At 53.1% G+C, this 11,261-nt stretch overlaps 1 protein-coding gene across 1 annotated transcript; it reads right to left on the minus strand.

The window, feature by feature from the left end:
* Nucleotides 1-775: 775 nt before the first annotated feature.
* On the minus strand, nucleotides 776-10,838 carry LOC120748128 (zinc finger protein 135-like). The gene is made up of 2 exons (XM_058424439.1): nucleotides 10,755-10,838; nucleotides 776-2,623 (listed from the first exon to the last, which is right to left on the minus strand). The coding sequence occupies exon 2, from the start codon at nucleotides 2,594-2,596 to the stop codon at nucleotides 1,436-1,438; it is 1,161 nt and encodes a 386-aa protein (XP_058280422.1). The 5' UTR covers nucleotides 2,597-2,623; nucleotides 10,755-10,838; the 3' UTR covers nucleotides 776-1,435.
* Nucleotides 10,839-11,261: the final 423 nt, after the last annotated feature.

Below are 11,261 nucleotides of genomic sequence, written 5' to 3' on the forward strand. Positions count from 1 at the left end.
CCAGCACCATCTTGGGGATTAGAAAGGAGGAGGAGTGGGACCCTTCCCAAAGCCATTTGGGGGTTCTAGCCCCCTCTTCTTCCCTGCTTTTCCATCCCTTCCCCTCTGCCCCGCAATCCACCAGCCCTGTCCATCATGCTTGGTTTTGGAAGTTCCAGGCCCCTCCTGCTCAGTCTGAGGTCCTATCCTCCTTTCCCTCAATTCAGGCACCTCCTGACAGCTTTTTCCTGAGAGGAGCCCTGAGTTTGGGATTTCTGGGCTGCAGTTCTGGAGGGGGACAGCTCTCTTTGGCTTTCCCCTCCTTGTTGTAGCCTCTCAGCTGCCCCCAATACCCTGGGGCTGCTGGGATTTCCCTCCTGGGGACAAGCACCTTCATTCCCTTCCAGGAACCCAATGCCCGGCTGGGGGTCCAGCTCAGGGGGTCCTTGAGCAGCTGCCCCACAACCTCTGCCAGGGTCTCCCAGCTCTGGGCTCCCCAAAGCCCTCAGCAAGCCCCAAGCCCCTCCCAGGAACCCTCAACTCCCTCAAACCCAGCATCCCCCACAGCCCCTGCAAGTTCCCCCCATGGCATCGGCCATGGCCATGTCCCCACATGTCACTGGCCATGTCCCACCATGTCCTCACCCATGGCTGTCTCCCCACCACAAATCCATCCCTGTCATTGTCCCCCACATCTCCATCTGTGCCCATTTCCCCTCATGTCCCCATGAATGGCCACATCCCTGTCCATGTCCATGTGTCCCTATGACACTCTCCATGTCCATGTCCCACCATGTCTATGTCCCCCATGTCCTCACCCATGTCCCAGTTCAATGTCTTTATTTTTACCCCAGTGTTAGATATTTTAAAGAGATGAAGAGAAATGAAAAACAAATCAAGGTCAAACAAAACGGATTGCTGTGTCTGTGCCAGCTGAGGATCCATGTGTTTGGCTGGGAGGGAAGAACCTTTTTTGGAGGGGTGTCCACCCCACTGTCTCCAAAATCTTGGTTCCTGTACTTCATCTTCACTATTTGGCTGTGCAAGACACACTTGGGCAATAGGAAATTAAAATCGTGGAGTCCCTGAGGTTCGTAAAGACCTCCACGACCATCCAGTATTCCTTGATGCCACCAGACGATAGGATTAAACGCAAAAGATTTTCTGGGGTTGAAAGTCAACAAATCCGCTCTGCCCAAGGAATTCCCAATGTCAGTCTGTCTCCCAATGGATGTTCCTGCCCCTGCATTGATCCTGGTGCCCACACAGAGCCAGGAAGATGTGGAGCATCCCAGCCAGGTGTCTTCCCAACATGGATCACCAGGACCACAGATCAGCAGGGCTCTGCCCAACGGGGGTCACTGGGGATCATCCAAGGCCGATCCTCCCATGGGGGGATGGAGCTGGAGCAGTGCACGAAGCTCTTCCCGCTCTCGGGGCACTTGCAGCACTTGCCTTAGTGGTGCCTCCGTTGGTGTTTGGTTGAGTGAGAGCTCTGGGAGAAGCTCTTCCCACACTCAGGACACTCGTAGGGCCTCTCCCCGGTGTGGATGCGCCGATGGACGGTGAGGGCAGAGTTGTGCTTGAAGCCCTTCCTGCAGTCGGGGCAGCGGAAGGGCCTCTCCTCTCTGTGAATCCGCTGATGCACGAGGAGATCAGAGCTGGTGTGAAACCTCTTCCCACACTCAGGACACTCGTAGGGCCTCTCCCTGGTGTGGATGAGCTGATGATTCCTCAAGTTGGAGCTTGATCCAAAGCCCTTCCCACATTCCAAGCAGGTGTAGAGCCGTGCCCCAGTGTGGATCACCTGGTGCTGGATCAAACTGGAGCTGTCTCTGAAGCTCTTCCCACATTCCCCACACTTGTAGGGCTTTTCCCCAGTGTGGATCACCTGGTGTGTCCTCAGGCCAGAGCTACACCTGAAGCTGTTCCCACACTCCCCACACTCGTAGGGCTTTTCCCCAGTGTGGATCCTCTTGTGCCGGATCAGATTGGAGCTCCGGCTGAAGCTCATCCCACACTCCCCACACTCATAGGGCCGTTCCCTGGTGTGGAACCTCTTGTGCTGGATCAGGTGGGATCTCCGGCTGAAACCCTTCCCACATTCCAAGCACCTGTGGGGCTTCTCCCCAGTGTGGATCCTCTGGTGTTTCCTAAGGCTGGAGCTACACCTGAAGCTGTTCCCACACTCCCCACACTCATAGGGCTTCTCCCCAGTGTGGATCCTCTTGTGCTGGATCAGGTGGGAGCTCTGGCTGAAGCTCTTCCCACATTCCCCACACTCAAAGGGCCGTTCCCCAGTGTGGATCCTCTTGTGCTGGATCAGACTGGAGTTGTAGCTGAAGCTGTTCCCACACTCCCCACACTCATAGGGCCGTTCCCCAGTGTGGATCACCTGGTGCCGGATCAGATTGGATCTCCAGCTGAAACCCTTCCCACATTCCAAGCACTTGTGGGGCTTCTCCCCTCCATGAGGCTTCTCCACCAGCTCTGAGCTCTGGCTGGATCTCCGGCCGCCCTCCTGGCACAGGGTGGGTCTTTGCTCCTCACAGCTCCCTGTGCTGGGTTTGCAGCTCCTCCTCGTGCGGCATCTCCGGGGCTTTTCCTCCTCCTCCATCCGGCCACTCCTTGGGAATGAAAAATCCTGGTTTGGGGAGAAAATAAGAGGAGAGTGCCTTAGGCTGGGGTTCTTCCTTGCACAAGGTCATCTCAGGAAGTCATTGGCAATGTAAGAATTGCCACATTGGTCTGTAAGAACCTCCAAAAGAAAATTCATCCCAAAAGTCCTCCAAACATCAAGACTCAGCCAAAACCTCTTCTAAAAGATTCAGCCCCTTGCAAAAACCCAAAGCATCAACATTCAGCTCAATCAAGCTCAGAAACACCAAGATTCACTCCCATGAAAATCATGGATTCCCCTCCCCGGTCACCTGCTGCATGTGGGGAGGGAAACACTCCTGGGGCTGGGGGGAGGCTGCAGATACAGTGAGGGCTGGAACCTTGCGGTGCCTCCTCTTCCTGCTCCTCCTCCTGTGTCCCTAGTCTTCCTCACACTCCTCTTCCTCCCACTATTCCTCTTTCTCCTGCACAATCCCACCTTCTCCTCCCACGTGCATCAACATTTTGTTCTTCAACCCTGCTTCTCCTTCCCTTCTCCTCCTGCCCCCAGGCCCAGCACCCACTGCCGGCTCCCTCTTCCCCCCAAACCCACAGCATCCCACCGCAGGGGCAGGGATGGAGCTGGGGCAGGTCGGGCTGGGGCAGCGCTGGGCTCTCGGCCGCTCCCGCCCACACTCGGTCCCCGCTGCAGCCGCTCCCGCCAGGACAGCGCGGGGGGGCCCGGCCTTGGCGCTCCCCCCTCCCACCTCCCCAAATTCCCCTCACGGCGGTGCCCCATGCTCTAGGGGGAATGTCCCGCAAACGGGGCACCCCCAGGAAAGGAAGAAGAGTAAAGTGTCTTTACACACAGACGCTGTCAATCTGCTTGGGGATAGGGCCAGGCACTTGTACGTAAGGAAGGCACAGAAGAAGCCATCAGCTCCAGAAAATGTTATTAACTGACCACACAGACTGCTGCTCAGCCAAGGGCCTGATAAATTCATGAACTTCTAGAAGAAGAACAAAGACTTCACAGAGCTGTGAATATCGTTACCTGTGCAGAAGAGGGGTGCATAATAAGGGGGTATGTAGTAAGGGGATTGGGATGTCTGTATCTCTCAAGTACTTCAGCCAATGGGGAAAGGGAGAGAGAGATGTGACCACGAAAATTAGGATGAAAAGGAGGCTGCATCCTTCAACAATTGGAAAAGCCCCATGGGAAATGTCCCATGGCCTCTCCCTTTTTTTTTATGAATGAAATTACTTTTACAGAACTCCTCTGTCTTCTTTGTGGACACAAACCTCTGGGTGATGTCAAGTTTTCCACACACCTTGGGGCTCCTCTGGAATTCCTTCCACCGTCTGGGACAGCGGGCAGTGAGTGGAGCTGAAGGTGCCTCACCCAGTTTGGGTGATCGGCTCCCTTGGGTGGCGGCGGCACCGGGGATTGATTGGGTACCCGAGAGTGTCCAGGAGACAGACGAGTGACAGATCAGGGGGGGCTGTGAAGAGTCACCAGGGAGAGAGCACTGAAAATCTCATCAGTGAGGACACTGGCATCTTCAGGGAGCAAACGTGGCAGGGCACCCATGCAGGGTGGAAAAGGGAAAGCCAGGAAAGCGTCCTGGCCAAAGGGATGATGATCCCAAAATATCTCTGAAGGGTCCCTTGGGAGAATGTTGAGGCAGTTTGCACATTCTCCCAGAGGTAATTTAAGGACATGGACACCCAGAGGGGCAATAAGGGAAGTCGAGAAGGGATTTAGACAACCAGGGATGGATGGTGTTGGTGTGCTGGGAAGGGTTAGGGTGAAGGTGAGTGTGCAGGAATAGGGTTAAGGCAAGAAGCAGCAGGAGGAATGTCTGTGGTAGGAAGAAGGATGATGGAAAAGAGAAGGAAGAGAAAGGTACTGAGCACTGGGATGTTTTTCATCAGGGTCTTATCCTCTAAATTTGCCAGCTGACACAGATCCTTTGTATCCCCAGTTTCCAGGACAGGGAAACAAGGAGGTCAGGATTTCAGGGGGTTTCTCTGTGCTGGGGAGCAGCAGGAGCGGGCGCAGAGGTGCGGCACTGGGAGCACGGGCTGGGGGCCTGTGGGGAGCTGCGGGGCCGGGCCGGGGCTGTGGGGCAGCTGGGGCTCAGCGCCGGGCGCTGCCTGACCCCACCACCCCCCGGGCAGGGCCGGCAGTGGCCCCCGGCCCCCAGGAGGCTGCGGGACGCCCCGGCCGCTGCCCGGCCCCGTGGAGCTGCCGGCCCTGCCCGCCGGGGGAGCCGCCTTGGGACACTGCGGCAGGACAGGCACCGCCTCTGGGATACGGGCTGGGGAGGGCAGGGCGAGCACAAGGACCAGGAGCAGGAAGGAACAGCTGGGAAATGGGGGTTATTCATGCAAGGATCAAGATCATCTTTGAAGGATTTTGTTTGGGTCACTGGAGAAAGGAATGCCCTTGCAGAGAGCTCAGCAGCTGTCAGAGGATGAGCACCCACAGGCAGTCAGGGGGGCTGCAGCAGTGGCACAAGAAGCCCCTGGAGCAGTTGGTCACAAAGGCACAGCAGGTGAACACAAGAAGGGGTGAGGAAAGGGCCAAGGTGAAGGCAAAGGCCATGGCAGAGTTTCTACAGCCCCTGAGGGATGAACCCCAGGGCCCAAGGGGGCCCCAGCACCCAGGGGATGGGCTCGGCCACAAGCACCTGGCAGAGGCATTGCCATTGCTAGTTCTGGGGTACCTTTGTGTCAAATGTCTGACAAGGCTGATGCTGAAGTGAACCCAGAAGTGTGGGCAGCCCCAGGGAAATAGGGAAAATCAGACACCCAGCCTCTCCAAATTACTCTCAAGCAACCAGGATAAGCAGTGTCTAAAAGCAATACCCTATTCCAAGGGAGGGAAGGAAGGGCTCACAGCCTGTCATTGAGCCCCTGTTGAAGGCAGGGCTTTTGGAGCCTGGGATCTCTCCCTGGAATGCTCCAATGCTGCCAATCAAGAAACCAGATGGAATCTATAGAATGGTGCAGGACCTAAGAATAAGAAATGAGATTATTAAACCAAGGCACCCCACAGTCTCAGATCCTTACACCATCTGCAACCAGGTTCCCTCCTCACACTGCTACCATTCAGTACTTGATGGAAAAGATGCTTTCTGGGGATGCCCACTTACACAGGATGCTGAACAGGAGTTGGCCTTTGACTGGGAACAAGGGTTAGAAGGGAAAATGGGAAAGACATGGACGGTCCTTCTGCAGGGAGGCAGGGAAGCACCAGCCTTATTCAGGCTGGGCTTGCAGAAAATATCCAAAGAATTCACCTCACCCCCAGGGATTGGGTTAATGCAGGATGTGGATGACTTGCTTCAATCAGGAGGACAATTAGAGGAAGGAGAAGCAGCCTCTGTGAAATGGCTCAATTTTCAGGCTAAAAAGCATCTTGGAGTATTTAAAAAATATAGAGAAAATGGTGGAGAAAAAGGTAAAATACATGGGACATATTTTGACTGAAGGTTTGTGGTGTATTGACCCAGAAAGGGTCAGGGGAATCTCAGAAGTAACGTTACCCAGGGCTAACAAGGAGCTGCGACAGTTCTGAGGATTAACAGGGAATTGAAGGACATGGACTGAGGATTCTCTGTTCTAGCCAGAACATTCTATGACTTTTTAACCCCAGACAGCCTCAATGTTATGGTATGGACATGAGAAAGAGAACTAAACTTGAGAAAATTAAAAAACCAAAATTATTGATGTCCCAGCCATGGCTCTTCCAGACTCAGAAAAGGAATTGGAATTGTATGTGAATGTTAAACAGGGCCATGCCAAAGGAATCCTTGTGCTACAGTATTTAATGCACTGGCCAGAGTGGCCCCCTCATTGTCTGCACAATTGTGCAGCCACAGCTCTAAGGGGACCTGAGGCCTGAACACTGACAGCACAAGGAGCTCCTGTTGTTCAAGTCTGGCACCAAGTTCAAGCTTTGATAACCAAAAGAGCCGTGCTCGGTCATTACAGTATGAAACTTGTTCAGTGGCACAGGAGGATGCAGACTTGAGGACAGGGGAAGGGTTTAACCCAGCCTCCTGTTTCAACAGCCTGGACAGGGGGTTGGCAAGAAACCCAGGACTGCATTCAAGTGACAGAGCTCCAGACCCAGCCTAGGAGAGATTTATGAGACATTCCCTGGCCTGAGGGAGAAAATCTGGCTATGGATGGGTCTTCAAGGGCAGGAGAAGGGAAACGAGTTACAAGACAGGCTGTTATTTAGGAAAGGGAACTAGACAAAGCTCAGGTTACGGCCCACACAGTCAGCTCAACCGGCAGAGCTGTGTGTGCTTGTGAGAGCCTGGGACTGAAATGCCCTGAGCAGGAAGGCTCAAATATCTTCTGCTAACACCATGTCACCTAACAGGGTGCCAAAAGCAATTCTGACTTCTTCAGTAATCACTGCATCACTTAGTAAGGTAATTCTAAAATAAATAATTCCAAGATAAGGGATTGTGGAAGCAATAGATTCAGATAGGGGAACTCATTTTACAGGAAAGATCCTCCAGGGGGGTTATGGCTGCTTTAGGAATACAATGGGACCTCCACAACCCCTGGCACCCCCAGAACTCAGACCAGGTAGAAAGAATGAATGGGGAAATGAAGAAACACCTTTGGAAACTGGTGAGAGAAACCAAGATGCCATGGGTACCACTTCTGCCATTGGTTTTTGCAAGAATAAGAGCCAGATCCAGGGCAGATATGCAATTATCTCCCCAGTAACTGAGCTTTGGAATTCCTTACCCTGGTAATTCTCTGCCCAGTGCAGAGGGGACATAAGGGATGTATTTAAAGCAGTCTGTGGCCCGAATCCTGTCTCTGGTGAAATCTCTCCCACAGGAAGCTCGGCTGGCACAGACCCTGCCTTGGGACTTTGCTGTTCACAACATCCAACCAGGACATCGGGTCCTGCCTAAGGACTGGGAAGAAGCAGCACTGGTGGCCAAGTGGCGTGGCCCATTCCAAGTGTCCCTGAGCACAGAAACAGCCCCAGCACAGCTGAACACGGGGGGGAACCCCTCACCCTCGGCTCAAGGTCTCTGAAGCCCCGGAGATTTGGACGTCCCGGCTGCAGGAGGAGGATGGGAGGCCACGACTGACCCTGCACTGAAGGCAAGGGAGCAGCAGCCAGGGCTCCACAGCAGGGGAAGCCCCTGTGCCTGCCCACACATCCTCTGCTGGAATAGTCTGCCTGGGCACCCTCCTTTGGCACCTCCAGCCACTGCGGGCCAATCCTTGCTGCCACTGCTGGAGCTTCAGTGCTTTCTGTGCCTGCACTCGCCACAGCTGCTGGGGAACACAACGTGACAATTCCACTCTGGGGCTCAAGCACACTCACACACTGGGCTGGCTGCCATTAAACTGCTGAAAAAAATATTCCAACTTTAAATTTTTTTTTTTATTTTATTTCTCTACTCAGGCTTGATTTGCCTTTGCCCTGGGAAAAGGAATTTTAAAGGTTTTATTTTAAGGGATGTTCCACCACTCTACAGAGATGAGTTTAACATCTCAACAGACTGGGAAGAGCACAAAAGATACCCACAAAGATAACGACCATCAACAAAACATCAAAGCCCATCAGCAAACACCAAGGAACATCTGCCCCAGACCCTGCTCCTGGAATAGTTGGAGACACCTGGTCTGGAAAAGGCTGATAAGGAAATCCAGGAGTGCAGACCTAACTAACATCACAGGTAAAGAAATCCGGCTGCAACAGGAAACCAAATACTAAGTACTTCACAACTTGGAAGCAATGAACATTAAACAAATGGATTTTTATGGGTTCAGGCTGTTTAAAGTTTAGGAAAAATCTAGTAAAACTCACGTGTTGTGGAATGATTTTGTCTGCACACACTGGCTATGTGTGGATGAAATTATCTCTGTTGCACATCCTGGCCAGAAGCAAGTAATGCCTTGACTGTTAAACATGAAAGATATTTTTGGAGTTTTTGGGTTTTTCCCACAGTTTCAGTGAAAAGATTACACCATTAGAATAATTTTTCATAATAATCCTATTTTTATATTGTCAGTTAGGTTTGGGCCAGGAGTGTGAGAATCAATTTTCAGTCCTTGGAGAAGAAGTAGAAAAAACTTGATTGCTTTGGAATATTTTTCTGTATGTTTGTGTGTGGCTCTTAGTGATAGCAAAATTTTGGTATGGATTTTTCGATGTTCACCTTTAGCTTCCATTCTGCAAAACTAGAAGAGCTTTAAAGGTGACACATTAAGGCATAAGCAGGTAATATAATATGGTTGAAAAAAAAAAGAAAAAGAAAAAGAAAAAAAGATTGTGGGGGGACTACATGTGAATCATTCAATGGCTGCTCTGGAAGAGAAGCTTGGCTCCAGGCAGCCAGGAGAGGAGCTTCAGAAATGCAAATTAACACTGCTGAGGAAAAGTGTGGACAATGCACCAGGGTCTTCTTGCCTGGGGCAGGAATTGGGCTGATTCCCTCTGCCTCTCACCCCAAGCTCTGCCTGCTTGCACAGATGGAATTTGCACAGCCAAAGGCAGAGCCCACACTCAGGATATCTGACTCTGCAACAGAAACTGGTGCAGCTGCAAAGGAAAACAGCAAATGGAGAATGCTGTGAAAACTTCACTAAAAGAACTGGGGGGGAATCATCCCTCTCCCCACTCCAACATGTGCTGTCACTGTCTATGTCACACAGGGAGCATGAGACCACTGGGGCGTTCTTGCTACCACAAGTTCAGAGAAATCAGTAGGGAATCCAAGTATGTGATGATTTGATTAGAGAAAAGAGATCAATTGATGCAGCCCTGGCTGGAGGGAGCAACCAAAAAATGGGGAAAAGATGAACGGCCACCAGAACAAATCCTACAACACCATGGAGCAACCCCTGGGAACCCGAATGAATTCATATCAGGAGCCAGAGAACCCATTTATCATTTCAGTGGCATAATCAGATTACAAGATGTCCTCAAAATAATAATCAATCAGACCGGTCCAGCTCCTGAGTCTGGCCGATCAATGCACTCAACCGAAGAACATGACATTTCACCATGGGATAGGATCAGATTATCTATTAGCAGAAGGAGGAGCACAGTGTGGAAAATTAAATGACTCGAGATCCTGTTGGCAACTATACAACAACCAAAAAGAGGAGAAACAGATAACAAAGGAAGTAAGAAAGCAGCTCATGTATTGGTCCAAACGTGGAAAGGATGGGAATGGGACACGGTTTCGTGGTTCCCTGGCACACCATGGGTTAAACGAATGCTCCTTCTCCTCTTCTGTGCTACAGCAACTCTCATCTTTTGACCATGCACAGACACCTTGCTGAGTGCAGCTCATTCAGCACGAGAGTAAGGGAATGCAGGTCGCAGCCAGGCCTCCTGAGCCACAAACGGCTCCAAAAAGACAGGGAAGGAGGTCACTGAGAATAATCCCAAATCCAAACAGGACCCAGGAAGAAAAAACAGAGTCAAACAGTGAATCTGCTTGGAGAGAGGGTCAGGGACTTGGAGATAAGGAAGTAATGGGAGAAACCATCAGTTTCAGAAAATGTTACTCATTGACACGGACTGCTGCTCAGCCAAGACCCTGCTAAATTCCTGAACATCGAGAAGAAGAACGAAGACTGAACAGAGCCATGAATATCGGATGTTATACAAAACGGGGAGTGCATATTAACGAGGACACGCAGTAGGCGGATCGGGAAGTCTCAACTTTCCAAGTACCTTAGCCACTGGGCAAAGGCAGAGGGAGATGCAGAAGAGAAAATTAGGATAAAAAGGAGGCTGCATACTATAACAATTGGAGAGACCCCATGGCAAATGCCACATGGCCTCTCCCTTTGTTCAGGAATAAAGTCACTTTTACAGGACTCCTCTCTCTCCTTTGGGGACAGAAACCTCTGGAGACGCGAATTTTCCCGCACACTCCCGGCGACAGGGCAGCCACCTCCGTGCTACCCACAGGAAGCGGGACGAGGCAGCGCTGCTCCGGCACCGGCTCCTGCCGAGGCCCCAGCGGCAAGGAGACCGCGGGCAGCCGCTCCCGCAGCGCCCTCAGGCCACGGGCAACACGGGGCGGACACGGCACAAGGAACCCGCCAGAGCCCCCGGACGCCCCCTCGGCCCGCAGCCAGCCCCGAGCCCCGGCAGAACCCAGCGCGGCTCCCACCTGCGCTGGGGCCGCCTCCGAGCTCCGCCGCCGCCTCACCGGGCTCCGGCCGCTGCCGCCGCTCCCGGGCCCGCACAGACGCTCCGCCAAGGGCGGCTCTGCTGCGCCAGCGGCGCCCGGGGAGGGGGCGGCCCCGGGGCCGGGCTTGGCCCCGCTCGGCCCCGCTCTGCCCAATCAGCGCGCCAGATCCACGAGTGACGGCACAATCGCCCAATCGCAGCCAGGGGCGGGCTGTGCACACGGCCCAGCCTCGGCCCGCGCTCTCCGGGCCCCCCGGGCTGTGTGAGGGGAAAGGCGGAGATGAGGAACAGCCCTGGGACGGGCCCGGGCCCGAGGCGGCATTGATCTGAAAACACAAACAAAGTTCTCCGCAGCTCCCGGCCCGCCTTTCTCAGCCCTGCGTGTTCGCTGCCACCGGCTCAGAGGAAAGCCGTCAGTTCTCCTACCCCGAATTAGGAGCAGCAGTGCATGGCTTTGATTGCCCCCAGAAAGGGAAAAGCCCCAACG

This window comes from Hirundo rustica, unplaced genomic scaffold (genome assembly GCF_015227805.2).
Source record: "Hirundo rustica isolate bHirRus1 unplaced genomic scaffold, bHirRus1.pri.v3 scaffold_571_arrow_ctg1, whole genome shotgun sequence".
Classification (NCBI taxonomy): Eukaryota; Metazoa; Chordata; class Aves; order Passeriformes; family Hirundinidae; genus Hirundo; species Hirundo rustica.